At 43.2% G+C, this 16,787-nt stretch overlaps 2 protein-coding genes across 8 annotated transcripts; one reads left to right on the forward strand and one right to left on the reverse strand.

The window, feature by feature from the left end:
• Positions 1–5,811: 5,811 nt before the first annotated feature.
• On the reverse strand, positions 5,812–10,770 carry LOC148382194 (uncharacterized). 6 transcript variants are annotated; one of them, XM_088359451.1, is made up of 10 exons: positions 10,440–10,770; positions 9,932–10,001; positions 9,822–9,875; positions 9,623–9,720; positions 9,433–9,486; positions 9,240–9,345; positions 9,043–9,149; positions 8,646–8,792; positions 7,916–8,316; positions 5,812–7,728 (listed from the first exon to the last, which is right to left on the reverse strand). In XM_088359451.1, exons 1-7 carry the CDS (start codon positions 10,510–10,512, stop codon positions 9,095–9,097), a joined length of 510 nt encoding a protein of 169 aa, XP_088215577.1. In that variant the 5' UTR covers positions 10,513–10,770; the 3' UTR covers positions 5,812–7,728; positions 7,916–8,316; positions 8,646–8,792; positions 9,043–9,094. The 6 variants fall into 6 exon arrangements, 4 of the variants coding, with proteins under 4 accessions (XP_088215577.1, XP_088215575.1, XP_088215578.1 ...); XM_088359449.1 differs by having other exon boundaries at positions 7,916–8,123; positions 8,185–8,316; positions 8,646–9,149; XR_015853942.1 differs by having other exon boundaries at positions 7,916–8,123; positions 8,259–8,316; positions 8,646–9,149; positions 9,822–10,001.
• A 657-nt stretch (positions 10,771–11,427) lies between these two features.
• rhot2 (ras homolog family member T2) lies at positions 11,428–16,271 on the forward strand. 2 transcript variants are annotated; one of them, XM_088360259.1, is made up of 19 exons: positions 11,428–11,620; positions 11,982–12,040; positions 12,161–12,242; positions 12,313–12,356; positions 12,443–12,496; positions 12,581–12,633; positions 12,698–12,806; positions 12,896–12,997; positions 13,104–13,202; positions 13,285–13,393; positions 13,646–13,766; positions 13,861–13,945; positions 14,148–14,293; positions 14,384–14,484; positions 14,677–14,807; positions 14,889–14,975; positions 15,039–15,161; positions 15,251–15,453; positions 15,606–16,271. In XM_088360259.1, exons 1-19 carry the CDS (start codon positions 11,584–11,586, stop codon positions 15,721–15,723), a joined length of 1,863 nt encoding a protein of 620 aa, XP_088216385.1. In that variant the 5' UTR covers positions 11,428–11,583; the 3' UTR covers positions 15,724–16,271. The 2 variants fall into 2 exon arrangements, with proteins under 2 accessions (XP_088216385.1, XP_088216386.1); XM_088360260.1 differs by having other exon boundaries at positions 11,438–11,595.
• Positions 16,272–16,787: the final 516 nt, after the last annotated feature.

The following is a 16,787-nucleotide window of genomic DNA, read 5'->3' on the forward strand; positions in this document are numbered from 1 at the left end:
AACGGGAACCACGGACTTAGCAAAAGATGTTAGATCATAAGAGGACATCGGTAACAAATGAACAGGTAGCAATAGGGTTACCAAAGCGCAAATTCCGGAGCTGTCGAAAGGCAACCTATCATAAAGTTTGTTACTATTACACCAAAACCAAACATCACTACGAGCAATGGGCAAAAAAGGGGCAGTGACATTGGTCATGGACCCACACCATAGAGGAGGTAGGGCGCCGAGCCTCTCACCGGTACCAGGTAATCTAATTCATGTAAAATTACCCTTAGCTACATCGGACGAAAAAAGGGGTTTATATTTTGTCATAGAGGCAACAGGGTAAACCTTATCCCATTTAAAACAATCATGAGTGGGTGAAATGGACAGGCTTAACATTAAAGTAACAGCACACTTAGGACCTATATTCGCAGGTATGATTTTCAAAAGAGGTCTTGGACCCATGCATGCAACGCAACTGGCGCCAGCCATCTTTGCGGCCTGCCCAGCCATAAGAAGCCAGTTGTTAGTATGACCGCTTATCCCTGTGGAGGCCACAAAATAGCCGTCTACATCAGTAAGGAGCATACTTGTGATTTTTGCTCCTGCTGACAGGGTGTAATTATTTGTAACGGGACAGTCTGCGATCTACAATGTTTTGTTAATGCAAATAGCAATAGGAAAGTGAGGACCAAGCCCACAGTTGAAAACCCCAACAAGAAGTGTTAAACAAGGTGGCATTTGGAGGACGAATTTGACCATCAGGGAGTGTAAGAGTCAAAAGGAGGCTTGTGCCCTGATTCTTCAAAGTCACTCGTTTAGCAAAGAACACAGCCTCTTCACTGGAACCAGAGAGCGGGGTGACCATTCCGAAACCTTTCAAACTTTTCATAGGTAGAATAATAGAAGAAGGTGTATTAGGAGCCACAGTAAACATTAATGAGTTATTGTAAGTCCAAGACAAAAGCCATGGTACGCAAGTTGGAACGCGGTCTGGTGTACAAACAACATGATCAAAAGGGGACTTTGCGCAGGCCACAGCCCGATTAAAGTACTCACCAAATGACTCTCCAATGCTCATGTTTTTGGATCTCCTCAGAGTCAACACCCTGAGCTTCGGGTTGGTGTCTTGGAAATTGGCTTCTGCTAGCTTTCGTGTCAATCCTGGATCTTGGCACCAGGATCAGGCACTATTACCAGACTTTGCTCACCTTCCGTACTTAGGTTGGGTCTGCAGAGATCACCTTTTTACAATGAGATAAATGAATCCACGTGTTGCGTTCGGCTATTTTCAAAGCATTAGGTGTCGTGAGTAGTACCAAAAAGGGACCTTCCCACTTAGGTGAATGCCAATTCTTCCTCTCGATACTCTTGATCAAAACCCAGTCTCCCGGTACCACTTTGGGGTCTTCCTGCGGAGAAATGGGTTCACCATCAGTGTTATTGGTTAGATTCTTTTGACGTTCCAACATTTTTCTCATGTAATCAGCTAACGTGGCTTCCTCGGGGATCTCCCATGTGTTCTTGAACTGAGGAAGCCTGTAAGGTCTTCCAAACATAGTTTCATAGGGAGTTAGCCCTGTTGTACTTGTAATATTTATGTACATTTTGACCAGGTCTAAGCACTGAGTCCATGGTCGTTTGGTTTCTTCCATACATCTCTTTAATCTGTTTTTTATAGTCGCGTTAGATCTCTCAACAACTGATTGCGGACGACAGGAACAACGGTTCTTTAGATTTATGTGGAACATTCTCCCAATATTATGCACTATTTGATTTACAAAATGTGGACCATTGTCGCTGTAAATTGTTTCCGGAATGCCGTATCTTGGAATGATGTCTTTGCATAAGGCCTTTGCCACTGTGAGTGCATCAGCATGTTTGGTAGGAAATGTTTCTACCCATTTAGAAAATGCGTCTATTATGACTAAACAATATTCTTTCCCTTCACATTTATGTAATTGGATATAATCCATATGTATTATCTGAAACGGATACAATGGAGTCGGGAATTTCCCTCTCTGAGGTCTTAAATTGCCTTGTGGGTTATGTTTAGCACAGATCAAACACGCTCTGCAAAATTGTTTTGAAAAAGCTGCAAAGCCGTATGTTGTATAAATAGCTTCAACTTGTTTCACCATACCCCCCGTCGAGACATGGGTGACCCCATGACTCGAAATAGCAGCCCATTTGAACAAGTTACGAGGCAAGACATGGAGCAGGCCCTCCGCAGCGGCCTTAGCGGAATTGTCAGCAAAAGCATTACCGAGAGAAACAGGATCAGAGCACGCAGTGTGAGCAGCACACTTGCAAACCGCCATCGTTAAAGGCAGCTGGACAGCGCCCAAAAGTCGAGTCAGTAATGTGGAATGGGTTGACGGGCTTCCCTGCAGAAGTTATCATGCCACGGTTGCTCCACTGCCGAGCAAAAACGTGCACTGAAGCAAAAGCATACTGACTATCAGTCCAGATAGTGACGGACTCGTTTGCAAACAAATTGCAGGCCCCAGTCAAAGCAATGAGCTCAGCGGCCTGTGCAGACATATTGGATGGCAGTTTAGCAGCCTCCAAAACCATGTCGGCAGTAACAATGGCATACCCAGTAAGGGTCACACCAGATTCATTTTTCTTAGAAGACCCATCAACAAAAACCACATGACCATCTGGCAGAGGCGTATCTTCCAAATCAGGCCGAGCCTATGCAATCTGTTAGGCAGCACCGACACAACCATGGAATCCGCCGTCGTCAGGAAGGGGAATGAGAGTGGCAGGATTGAGTGTTGTGCATCTTTCAACGGTCAGATGCAGCTGAGACAGCAACGTAGCCATGCAAGAAAGATGACGTGCAGGCGACAGAAAAGTCACTCACTCACTCACTCACTCACTCACTCACTCACTCACTCACTCACTCACTCACTCACTCACTCACTCACTCACTCACTCACTCACTCACTCTGACAATCAATTAATCAATCATCCAATCAATCAATCAATCACACAGGTGTTAACTAATTTGTAATTATATTGCAAGCAATTCCTAATCCTAATTCACCTTTGTATAAGGCACAGGTGTCAAAATGTGCTTCATATTCATGTCATTACTCGAATTGCAAATTATCTTCCCTCTTAATAATGTTGTAAGTTTAAATATTAGACCAGTTCGTATTTGTCTGATTTGAAAGCGAGTTACTCGTCAGCTCGTTTTGCAACTCCCACAATATGAGGCGCTCACACACCTACTCGGGTATACCAGTCATACCAGCCCTCCAAAAGAAGCCATGACTACACCGCGGCCCGCGAACAAATTAGTTTGACACCCCTGGCACAAGGGATAGCCTTCTCATTAATCAATCGCGTATCTTAAATCATGCTTATCCTCCTTCGAAGCGATCATGTACTTCAAACCCAAACGGCACCATTTTATAGGGAAAAAATTTGTCGAATTCGTTGTCGACAAAATACTGGTCGCAAATTTGCATGTAGAGCATTTTTAAGTTGTTGATCATAGACATCAGTTGAACACTCTTTCCGGTCTGTGTCTAAAGACTTGTCTTATCTTGTTTTTGTTTAGTTCGGCCAATGTCTGTGTAATTTGCTCTACGTTGGGATTTTATTTTTATCCTGCCCAATAGTTGGTCAATTTGTATTTGTAATGGTACCCCGTTATATTCCAATGGACGGCCCTGGAGATCAAAAGGACACCAGGTGCCTTTAACGCTTGCCGAATGTTTGGTTAAGGATGCCATGACAACCTGTTGTACTTCATCACCTCTCAAATTATAGGAAGCAATGAGTCGTTTAATTCGGGGTACAAAGACGGAGAGGACGGTTCGCTTTGCCATACCACAACATCCGTCTTTGTAATTTCATCATTTGTCCCATCTTCATTCATCACATTCTTAGCTGCGATTCTTAAGCGAGCTCGCGCTGACACTGTGTCATCATCTTCCTGTCAGTGCAACAGCAAGTTCTTTTTTATCTTTTCTTCGTCTTCCTTATCTTTCAATTTTCCTCTCATCTGGGAAAATGAGAATGTAATTTGCTTTTTTGCGTCTTGCAAAATTGCTATATCCTTACTGCACCGAGATAAACTGTAAAACATATCTTTAAAAACAAACAAAAACAATCTATGCTCCTGCAGAGACTCTTCAAAATGGGACCCAAATGTCAGATTACAAATCAAACCTCCTCCTTCACTCTCACATTTTTTGATAGAACAGTCTACTTAGCTAGACACTGTCATATCATACTAAATAATGGCCTGCAAATTAAATATAATGTTGTTGCTGTGGTCCCACAAAACATGTGACTAGAATTGGGACAATTACTAACCCCCATCAAGTGAGGAATTATGTCCTCACTAAAGTCCTAGTCTGTTAACCTATCTGCATCAAGAAGACATTTGCAATGCAGGGGATAAGAGAATAATGATAACACCATTGATTTCTAAGCTTTAACCTAATTTTATCCAGTTCTACAATGTGTTTTCTCTTACTCCCACATTTTTATGAGGGTTGGGCACTCTCCTCGTCGGACGAGTTTCTGCCCACAACTCTCATATTATTCTATAATTTCTAATTTTTACATTTAAAAATGCAAATCTGATAAACCATTGTCTAGCACACCGTTTTCGTGCACCAATTTAACGCAATTCCAACCCTTATAACGAACTGATACACAAAGACAAACATACACAGAAACAAACACACGGGCCCACAACATAGACATGACAATCTTCCCAGCTGATAACAAGGGTGGGGGGAGCAACTGAAGTGCGGAGAGCCTCGCCACCGCCACGTCGCATAATGCAACCACCTCTGTCCAAAATATGCAATTGCCAAGATATTTTATATTTTCGGTGTCGACCCCTTGCATTTTAATTCATGTCGGGGTAGCGGCTTTTGTTTGCTATTTGATTTTCCCATGGTTTATTTCTCTAAATTTCGGAGTTGGCAATTTGAATGGCACCTACAGTGTCCTAAAGCCAATTTAATTCACAGAACAGTGGTTAAATGTCTCCTTTCCTCTACTCTCACAAAACCACTGTTTACATAAAGGAGAGCTCAAATGAGATCACTCTCAGTCAAACCATACACACACTCACACAATGCGCATTCTTATCGTCTCACAGGCAAGCAGGGGAGCCCGCCCTCCCGTGGATTTTAACAAACTCTTTAACCTTCCTATTGTGTAAGGAAAACTTATCTTTACCTTTTTCTCAAAGTAAATATAAAACCTATCTTTTCATGGAGAAAGAAGCCAAACCAGCTAAACAAGGGATAAGGAAAACCCACCACAAATGGCAGCAGAAAACTAACACAGTAGGAAGGTTAGTGAGGAGGCCCCACGACACCTCAGCGGGATTTAACTGCTCCAACTACCTGTACTTCTTTACTTCTTTAGAAAACAGAGGAGTCTGCCCTCCTGTGGAATTTAACTGACGTTTACGTCAGGGGACTCCAGCATCCCATACAGAATTTAACTGTTTCTAAATGCACTTGATAGGGTCTAGAATTGTCAAGGTTTCAAGTGACCTCTTGCCACTACACTTCCATTCCTTTCAACAGAATCAAGATTCGTACTCACAGTCTGCTGGGCCTTCTCCTCGGATGATCTCGTCAACCACTCCGGTGTCCAACCGACTGATCGAGACAGCCCCGTGAAAAGGGTTTCTCTATCTATATGCCTTGGCCAAGGACTTGGCCTGCGTCGAAAAGTCGGCCGGAACCAGAAATAGTCCTATTGAGATCCCGGACGAGCCCCCAGAAATCTGTTAGATTCAGATTCAGCAAAAGGATCAGCAGACAAAACCAGTGAGACAGAATGTTGAGTCTTTTCTCGCGAGGAGTGCAAACAGACTTACATCAATCCAAAATACACTAAAGGTCTTGTTTACACTCCTCTCTTTTTATTTAGGAATGCCCTACCTACAATGTGAGACTAGCCCCTGATAGGTGGGGGGGAAAGCGTGGGCTTTGTCTCAGGAGTGAAGAAACGAGATTCTATGTGAAACTAGAAGTCGCGGACAGGATCCCACGAGAAACGAAAAGTGAATGTTATGGGAAACAAAGTAGTTAAATAAAAAGAGTGCATAGACAAAATGACATGTGCAGACATCAACAACTTTCTTGGATTCCCAGATGTGTAGAAGGTCAGGAAGCTCCAGACAGCATCGTTTGACTTGTTGTGGACTGGGTGATGTCTGCAAGAAGAAACAGCAAGCATTCTGCGCAATAACTTTATTAATAAGTACTCATTAGGGAACGCATGATAACATATATATACAATTTATCTAACAATTTTTTAGTTATGAACGATTATTTTATACCTGCGTGAAGTTGGCCCCCCCAACCTCGCAAAATTTAAGGAAAATAGTCCGATTCGTTTGTGCTTCGTTTGTGCCGGTTTGTGCAGCAAAAATCATCGTTTGTGCTGCTATGGTTTTTTAGTTATGAACGATTATTTTATAGGTCATCCAGAGTTCACCCAGCCCCCCCTTTCCCCCCAAATGGACCCAAAATGGTACCGTCCGTTTGTGCTTCGTTTGTGCTGGTTTGTGCAGCAAAAATTTTCGTTTGTGCTGCTTTCGTTTCGGAGATATTACACATTTATTTTTTAGCGATGACGTCATCGAGCCCCCCCTTTTTCTTCAAATGGACCCAAATTGGTACCGTTCGTTTGTGCTTCGTTTGTGCTCGTTTGTGCAGCAAAAAGTTTCGTTTGTGCTGCTTCCGTTTCGGAGATATTAGGCATTTAATTTCTAGCGATGACGTCACCGTGAACTTGGCCCCCCCTTTTTCTCCAAATGGACCCAAAATGGTACCGTTCGTTTGTGCTACGTTTGTGCTGGTTTGTGCAGCAAAAAGTTTCGTTTGTGCTGCTTCCGTTTCGGAGATATTAGGCATTTAATTTCTAGCGATGACGTCACCGTGAACTTGGCCCCCCCTTTTTCTCCAAATGGACCCAAAATGGTACCGTTCGTTTGTGCTACGTTTGTGCTGGTTTGTGCAGCAAAAAGTTTCGTTTGTGCTGCTTCCGTTTCGGAGATATTAGGCATTTAATTTCTAGCGATGACGTCACCGTGAACTTGGCCCCCCCCTTTTTCTCCAAATGGACCCAAAATGGTACCGTTCGTTTGTGCTACGTTTGTGCTGGTTTGTGCAGCAAAAAGTTTTGTTTGTGCTGCTTCCGTTTCGGAGATATTAGGCATTTAATTTCTAGCGATGACGTCACCGTGAACTTGGCCCCCCCTTTTTCTCCAAATGGACCCAAAATGGTACCGTTCGTTTGTGCTACGTTTGTGCTGGTTTATGCAGCAAAAAGTTTCGTTTGTGCTGCTTCCGTTTCGGAGATATTAGGCATTTAATTTCTAGCGATGACGTCACCGTGAACTTGGCCCCCCCTTTTTCTCCAAATGGACCCAAAATGGTCTATCCATTGGTCTCAAATAATTATATCGAAATCAGAGGATACTGCAAGGAGTGTCATGGCCTTCTCAACATTAACTGTGGCGAAGAGCCAGAAATGAACAGTCCAATAATATTGAACTGTTTCATTAAGAACAGTGATGACTCTCTACACACTGGTAGCTCAAAACGGTTTCTATCTGGACAGTTGCGTGTCCAGGTAGCCAAGGAACTTTGTGAGGGCAGGTTGGAACCACATGTATGGCGAGCATCACAGGCAAATAAACTGATGACCTTCGGAGACCCTGAGCCAAGCCACCTGCCAAATTTAGCCACCCTGCGCAAGGCAAAGCAAGAGAAAAATGATTTGCCATTAGGTGACAAAAATCCAATTTTATCATTGCAGATGTTGAAATACAGTGCACCTCACAGTGACAGCATCAGACATTGGACTTGACAAGTTTTTCTGTCACTATTGGAGTCAAACACAAATGCATATGTACAAGAGCTTAAAGAAATCTCACCCAATATTATGTGTTGATGCAACGGGCTCAATAGTTAAAAAACTGATGAGGCCGAATGGCATGTCTGGCCATATCTTCCTGTATCAGGGTGTTATGACAGGGCATACCAGCTCCAGTGTCCCAGTCGTGCAGATGTTGTCAGAGAAGCATGATATTAATGCTATCACACAGTGGCTGAAGGAATGGATCCATGCAGGTGCATCTGTTCCTAAAGAAGCAGTAAGTGACTTTTCGCTGGCGATTCTTGGAGCTCTAGTCAAAGCTTTTACCCCTCATCCTGATTTGAAGAGCTACATCAATGAGTGCTTTAACATTTCACATGGGAATCAGCCTGGACATCTACCTCGATGTTTTGTCAGGGTAGATGTAGCACACTGTATTAAGATGATCTGCCGATGGGACTGCCTGAAAAACAAAAGACCTCGTGTTAAGGATTTCTTTGTCAGGTCAATTGCACAGCTTCTTAAGTCACAATGTTTGCAACATGCAAAAGAACTTCTCCGTGCTATCACCATTGTGGCACTGAGTGAGACAGAGGGTAATGACAGTTCTGGAGCCCCTATTCCATCAGAAAAGTGCAAGAAATACTTGAGAGCGCAAATTGCGGAGGAATTTGTCCCCATTTCAGATGAGGAAGATGAGGGACAAGAACCAGGTGATGCATTAAACCAACACATCCAGACTAATGTCCGACAGTGGGTGACAGAAATATGTGAGGAGAGCAGGTCACTTGCCATGGCTGATGGGGATAGAGACAACATCCACTCCCTCCCTGAGATTATTCCCCAAATAACAGGACTTGGAAGTTACTTGCCACTCTGGACAGCAATAATGGTCCCTCTCTTCAAAAGCACCAGCATCACTGCAAGTTCCGCAGCTGTTGAAGCAGAGTTCAAAAACATAAAAAAAGGCCTTTTCAAGCATGAAAGCCTACCCATTCGTGTGGACCGGTTTGTTGCTCGTCATTTTTGCGGATTTGCTTTGCAAAACAAAAAAGTGAAAAGGATGAGTGTGATGCCACGACTGTCAAAGAGCCTGACAACGTCTGCAGTACTTCTCAAACTGAAGTAGTAAACAAAAGGGAAAAAAAATCTCATCCTGAAGTGGAGCCAGATGCATCTACTGACAGTGCAGTTGAAAACTGGAGAGGTTTAGCGGTCCCACCGAAGAAAAGAAAGATCACGTCATATCTTTCTCCTTGTCCTGAATGGCTGCATATTGATACACGAGTGGGCTGGAAAAAAGTCAAGATACCATTGTTGAAAAACGGGAATCATCAACAGCCTGTTAAACTTCGCACATCAAAAGTGTTTGTGCTCAATACCTGTGCATTTGATTCTGTCTTGCAATGCTTATGCTGTTCTTTCTGTGAAAGTTTTTCATTTGAAAAGACTGTTCTGAACTATGAACATGGGAACCAATTCCTCCACCTGGTGAAAACCATCACAACACAGGGTGTGAACCAACAGGTATACTCACAGAATACTGTGTAGAACTGCTGGGGCAAATATTCAAACCTGTCCTCCTGACCTCTGGTGCTCTCCAAATTGATGCACAATGCCACATCTCCACTGTAATTGAGAGCGCAATGAGGAATATCCCAAGTGTTCATTTGATAAAACAATGCTCCTCACAGTACTACAATTTAAGCCAACAAGTAACGAGGCAAGTTTCATTTGTTTGTGTAAACATTGCTGTCCTGCAGACCTGTGGCATGGCTTCTCTTCAGACTGCTGCTGAAGAGGGACTCAGTCTTCCTGACTCTCTCTGCCTCAGGCCAATAGAAAACCCTTCCCAGTGTCCGTCTTCATTCGAAACACAGGACGACAGTACAGGCAAGGCTCTGTGTTCAGGTAATGTCACTCACAGCTACAATCTGGGAGAGTTTGTGTGGATTGACACTGACCTTGGTAGCAGTTGCAAGGAAGTTGCCTTGCTTGAATTTCCCTCCAGTCTGGAACTAAAAGAGAAGACATTTACTTTAAGAGCTGTCATTGGCTTTGAACCAGGACTGACCCAGGATTCTCTTGGCCATTATGTGGCATACGGCAGGAGGACTGCATATGCCTGGGAGATCTATAATGACCTGGGAAGTGGAGTGAAAGCAGCATCAGTAAACACTAAAATCTTCCCGCATGCTGTGCTCTACACATTGCATTGATACATTGTTTGAATTGTTGTAAAAAAATGTTGATGATGTTCCCTTTGACAAAGAAAGTTATTTTTTCACGTTTTCAAGTTTCTTTTTCTGGCTGTCATCAACTTCACATACATGTATTAATTGTTGCATTAATCAATGTTTTGGAACAAACAGACTCACCAGGTATTTAGGTTGCAGTGAACCTTTTACACGTCAGATTTAATTGAAAATAATGATCATATAGGCGTAATGATAACAAGGGAATTAATCAATAAGCACAATAAAAAAATAAGAACAGAAATATCCTCGTACCAAAAGCCATTTCCCGCAGTGAAAGTTTTCTGCAAGATAAAAAGAAGAAAAAAAGACGAAGAACATATTTACCTTGTATTCGTCCTACATCAGGAGCATTCCAGTCCAGGAGCTTGAAATTCGCGACGAAATACGGTGATGTCATCACTATAAATTAAATGTGTAATATCTGCAAAACCTTGGCAGTACAAACGAAACTTTTTGCAGCACAAACCAGCACAAACGAAGCCCAAACGAACGGCACTATTTTATTTTGGGTCCATTTGGAAGTAAATACGGGGGCGGAGCTACGTGATGTCATCGCTATTAAATAAATGTGTAATATCTCCGAAACGGAAGCAGCACAAACGAAACTTTTTGCTGCACAAACCAGCACAAACGAAGCACAAACGAACGGTACCAATTTGGGTCCATTTGGAGAAAAAGGGGGGGGGGGGGCAAGTTCACGGTGACGTCATCGCTAGAAATTAAATGCCTAATATCTCCGAAACGGAAGCAGCACAAACGAAAGTTTTTGCTGCACAAACCAGCACAAACGAAGCACAAACGAACGGTACCATTTTGGGTCCATTTGGAGAACAAGGGGGGGCTCGATGACGTCATCGCTAAAAAATAAATGTGTAATATCTCCGAAACGAAAGCAGCACAAACGAAGATTTTTGCTGCACAAACCAGCACAAACGAAGCACAAACGGACGGTACCATTTTGGGTCCATTTGGGGGGAAAGGGGGGGCTGGGTGAACTCTGGATGACCTATAAAATAATCGTTCATAACTAAAAAACCATAGCAGCACAAACGATGATTTTTGCTGCACAAACCGGCACAAACGAAGCACAAACGAATCGGACTATTTTCCTTAAATTTTGCGAGGTTGGGGGGGGCCAACTTCACGCAGGTCTTTTTCATCAAAGGTGAATCCAGAATGTTGTCTGTAAACAAAGCGCCAAGTGCATGAGATTCATTAATTACATTTTAAAGTTAAGGCCGGTTGTGTACAATGTAACCGTGTGTAGTTCTAATTGTGTCCAGCGGACGGCGTGTTTTGCGCACTTCTCTTCCTTTTGAACCGGAAATGTACGAGTTCACCTTGCCTAAAAAACGAAGTAGAGGCGAACAGTAGTGAAGCTTTCGCCGAAGTTTTATCATTCCAATGAAAAACAAATGTCCCCGTAGCACAGCGGCGTGTCTGGCTGGTCTTCGAACGGGAAGTCAACATGAAGCAGGACGTGAGGATACTTTTGCTGGGGGAACGTGAGTACCGAATGGCGCTCTATGACAGCTGACAAACTGTTAGCCGATTAGCATATATTAGCCTTGTGGTTTTCGAGCTAAAACAAGGGAATGTATGAGATGTTTTTGTGTAGAAGTGAATAGCTTGGCAGTTTAACGCTAGAGTTGGTTGGATTTCAAAAATGATTGACCTAAGGCTGAGTTGCCCTAATTGGTTCAATTTATTCCTTTTTGGTAGTTTTTTTTCCCAGATAGCTCTGCTTGGTGAACACATTCGCTCAGACACTGTTTTAAGTTGAATTGAACGTGGGTGGTATAGCTGTAGAATCAATATCAAATTTATTTGACTCATTTCTACCTCCCCTCCGACCTTCCTGGTCAGCCATGGTGGGGAAGACTTCCCTCATCATGTCCTTGGTTGGAGAGGAGTTCCCCGAGGAGGTCAGTGTCAGCACAATTCAGCCTCTCTCTTCCAGAGTGTAGTGTGTTGGGACTTTGGCACGCATTCTGTTTGTCATAGCTCGATAATATCTATATGCACTGATCAATGATGACTCTCAGGTTCCGTCTCGAGCTGAAGAAATTACCATTCCGGCTGACGTCACTCCAGAGAAAGTGCCCACACACATCGTGGACTACTCGGGTAACTTTATAATAATAATTGTATGTTTATTTGGAATTTGCTTCCTATTATCATCCAATATCCTTGGCAGAAAAAGAGCAGAGTGATGAGACCCTTCGGGAAGAAATTCTCAAGGTGAGTACACGGGTAATTGTATGAATGCTAAAAGAGAACACCCAAGGAACACTTTTTTTTTTTAATTTAAAAATGTCATCCCACAGGCCAATGTGATATGTGTAGTCTATGATGTCACCAATGAGGACTCGATAGAGAAGGTATTTTTGACACTGAAGCACTTTAAATTCTTTTCATATTCATCACAAAATTCCAATTATGTTCCATGTTTTTTTTTCCCCCAGATCAAGACAAAATGGATACCTTTAGTCAACGGCGATGCAGAAAAAGGAAACAAGTATGCAGCAAATTTGGGGGATGTCAGTGAGAGGTGTTGTGTAATTTCATTTTATTAATCACAGAGTTCCAATCATCCTCGTGGGGAACAAGTCGGATCTGCGCTTGGGCAGCTCCATGGAAACCATTGTCCCCATCATGAACCAGTTCTCTGAGATTGAAACGTGCGTGGAGGTGAGTTTACCTTCTGCAACTTTCATTCAAATATTTACCCGTGCCCAAGCTGTGCGCGCACTGCACTGTTTACTTTGTTTCCCCTCAAGTGCTCAGCTCGCAATCTCAAAAACATATCAGAGCTGTTCTACTACGCACAGAAGGCAGTCCTTCACCCCACCGCCCCTCTGTATGACCCTGAGGATAAACAGGTCGGCTCTTTTTTTAATTTATTTTTTTTAATTTTTTTAATTTTTTTTTAGAAATACCTCAATCATTAATTGGTGTTTAGCAACTTAATTCTTTCCTGCACCGCAGCTCAAACCTCCGTGCGTCAGAGCGCTCAGTCGAATCTTTTACATCTCCGACCAGGACAACGATCGTATCCTCAGCGACGCTGAGCTCAACACTTTTCAGGTGCTCATCTCACGCTTTCATGATCCAGTTTGAAGCGAAGCTAATTCACTGAATGTCTGTTTTCTTTTTTTACATCCATTAGAAATCTTGTTTTGGAAATCCGCTGGCGGTGCAAGCCCTAGAAGATGTGAAGACAGTTGTGTGGAAAAACACTAGTGATGGTGTGCAGGACAATGGCCTGACCTTAAATGGTAAATAGTTTATTTTTTTTATTTTTTACGCTGTGTTATAAAGTTAAATACTAAACAACCAAATATTGTATATTGGTTCTGCCTGTATTTCACGTCTTTTTAATTGTAAGGATACCAACAAGTTATTTTATTCATTGGAGATTTTTTAAATGAATTTGTCAGAGTTTTGAAAAATTCTTATTGGTTGAGCACTACTAAATAGTCTTCATTGGGTGTATGAAATGTAACACTGTTCTTTTCTCTCCCCCTCAGGTTTCTTGTTCCTTAATACATTATTTATCCAGCGAGGCCGACATGAAACCACATGGACGATCCTCAGGAAGTTTGGTTACGATGACAACCTCGAACTGACCGACGACTACCTTTACCCCGCGTACGTCAGATGACATTCCTCTCGTCTTTTTCTGTTTTGTGTTTGTGCTCACTCGCTTCGCGTCATTTCTTACGCTTGTTTTTAATCACGGCAGCTTCCGGGTTCCTGCGGGCTGTACCACAGAACTCAGTCATTTGGGTCAGCAGTTCCTGCAGCGGCTGTTTGAGAAGTATGATGAAGTGAGTCATGATCTTCGTTGATAGTTCTTCAAGGTCTAAAAATGGCCATCGTAAATCCCTTTATCTAATTTTTATTGCTCACTAGTGCAACTGAAACAGTCTTGCCTTCATTGTAGTTAGTTTGCTGCCCTACTTTTTATGGAACCAAAGCACATGTTTTGCAAATTATTATTTTTTGTTTAATATGTATTTCCCCTTTCAGGATAAAGACTCTGCGCTGTCCCCAGCAGAGCTGAAAAATATGTTCTGCGCTTGTCCTTACATGCCGTGGGGCGCCGAGGTCTACGCGACTGTCCCGACTACCGCCAAAGGTTACATCTCCAATCACGGCTATCACTGTCAGTGGAAGTACGTGCTGACTTTGTGGGACTATTTTCAGCATCGGCGTCGATCATTTGAGCTTTTTCACACACTTTCTTTTTTTCCCTTCACCTCCAGGCTTTCTGCTTACCTGGACATCCACCGTTGCCTGGAGCACCTCGGGTACCTGGGCTATCCGATCGTCACAGAGCAGGAATTGCAGACTGCTGCGGTCACGGGTGCGCCGATTGAGATATAAATGTTGACACAATAGTTCCAAGAATGTTTCCCAACCGTTATTGAGTCACATATTGAACAGAATGAATTCAAAAACGACCAGTGGGATTAATTGAATACATTTTCATTGCAGTGGTAGCCCACGTTATGATGTTATGTCAACATTTAGTCTTTGCTGTTGTTGAAACGTGCAGTAACAAGAGAGAGAAGCGACGACCTGGCAAAGAGCCAAACGCAGCGCTCGGTCTTTCTGTGCAAGGTGATCGGACAGCGAGGGACCGGCAAAACTACCTTTCTACAGGCCTTCCTTGGCTGCAGCGCCGTGGTATGACGCCATCCGGGATCATGAACGGCAAAGCTGCGTGTCACTCTGGTGTCTGACTGTTGCATCTCTTTACTTGACTAGAACAACCCCGGTAGCGGCGACGGCGGTGCCTTTTCCCCCTTCGCCATCAACACGGTCCAAATTAGCAATCAAGAGAAGTCCCTGATTGTAAGTTGCCCCGCCCTCACCTTTGTGGCACCATTAGTTGACCGTGCTCATTACACGGTGCAGCTCCATGAGGTGGACGTAGAGGCGGACTTCTTGAAGGAGTCAGACTCCCGCTGTGACGTCGCCTGTCTCATGTACGACACCAGCGACCCGCATTCCTTCGACTACTGCGCCAGCATATACAAGGTAATTCCTTATCACCTGGTTATCTAAGATGAATTGGGGACCTTGTGTGACTCTTCACTGTCAACGGATTGTAATTTGTTTTGATTCAGCAACACTACATGGAGAGCGACATCCCATGTGTGTTGGTGGCCTCTAAGCAAGACCTCCCCGAAGTCAAGCAATTCCACGGAGTTACGCCAGCCGAGTTCTGCTTCAAGCACAAGCTGCCTCCGCCGTTGCCTTTCTCCCACACATTTCTCAAATCCACCACCGAGAACATCTTCACTAGACTTGCCTGGGCCGCTGTGTACCCGTATGTCACACGTCACAACCCGCCGCTGCCCGCTTATGTTTTCTATGACAATAAAGAAGCCCGGCGGAAGCCAGTTGTGGAGTCTTTTGCTTTAATTATGGTGCCACGTTTTTGTTGTCAAGTCTGACCTGTATTGTGTTTCTCCCCCACAGACACCTGAACGGCTCAGGCATGAGGAACACGTCCTTCTGGCTGAGAGTGGCGTTGGGCTCAGCTGTGCTTGCCGTTGTGGGTTTCACTATTTTCAGAGTGGCTGTCAGACTGAAATGAGCCCGAGACCCAGCTGAGTTTTGCATTTGATTGATTGTTGCTCCGGCCATACACATTAAGTCTCCCAATTGAGGAGTGTGTTTTGGCACTGTCCTCATGTCAAAACAGTGCTGAGAACCTTTAAATTCCTTCTTTTGCCATAAGCATCTTTTTTCTGCCTTACCTTTACCTGTTTGACGCATTGATTCCACAGACGACAGTTTTATCAATTGGCTGCAAATGAGATTGAAATGTATTTACATGCAGTGTTACCTAAGCAGAATTCAATGGCAATGCCAAAATTACCGGGCCGCATTTCCAGCAGCTATCTGGAGCCCCAGAATTTAATTTTGACCACAGGATGGTTACGCCTTATGTTTGCCTCGCTATTAAGCTGCAACTAGTGATAGCATGTTAAATGCACCTAAACATTCATACCCCTTTTCCCCTGAGGATATATTCAAATGACCTGGATGCCCTTCTGTATTTTTGTAATACTAGGTTTTTCATAAAGAGTAATTCGTTCTTAACATGCTCAATAAATGAACACAACACACCATCTGACTGCAGGAATGCATTGGAGTGTCGTGCTTACATTTACAGAAGCTGGCATCTCTCCTTGCCATTTTTCCGTAAGGGTAAAACGTCCTTCAAAGTAATATGATTATTATTATTGATATTTTTTTTAGACTAATTTGAATTTTCCAGGTTTTATCCTGTCAGCTGTTAGTGACAGTTGCTCCAAACCGCCATAAGAGGGCAGTGTCGGATGTTTGAGAGGCCGGTGGTCTTTGCTTTTGGACGCATCTTCAACTTGAAGTCAGACTAAAAATAAGGTAGGTGTACTAAGTGATAAGGTATTTCCATATAGTAATTTTTATCATAATTTTCCCTAAAACGTTATTATACACCGTAGATAGTTCTTTTACTTTATTCATCCTGTGTGGGCAATTAAATTGTCCCAGCAACAATATCTGCACATAACCACTGTATTGAGCATGGGCTCCCGTCGCAGTGTCTCATTAAAAAAATAAATACAGTTCTGGAGAACAAAAGCATGTTTTGATATTTTGACTTTTGTTTGT

The sequence above is a fragment of the Syngnathus floridae genome, chromosome 18 (assembly GCF_059516105.1).
Source record: "Syngnathus floridae isolate MCC-2025c chromosome 18, RoL_Sflo_1.0, whole genome shotgun sequence".
NCBI classification, from domain to species: Eukaryota; Metazoa; Chordata; class Actinopteri; order Syngnathiformes; family Syngnathidae; genus Syngnathus; species Syngnathus floridae.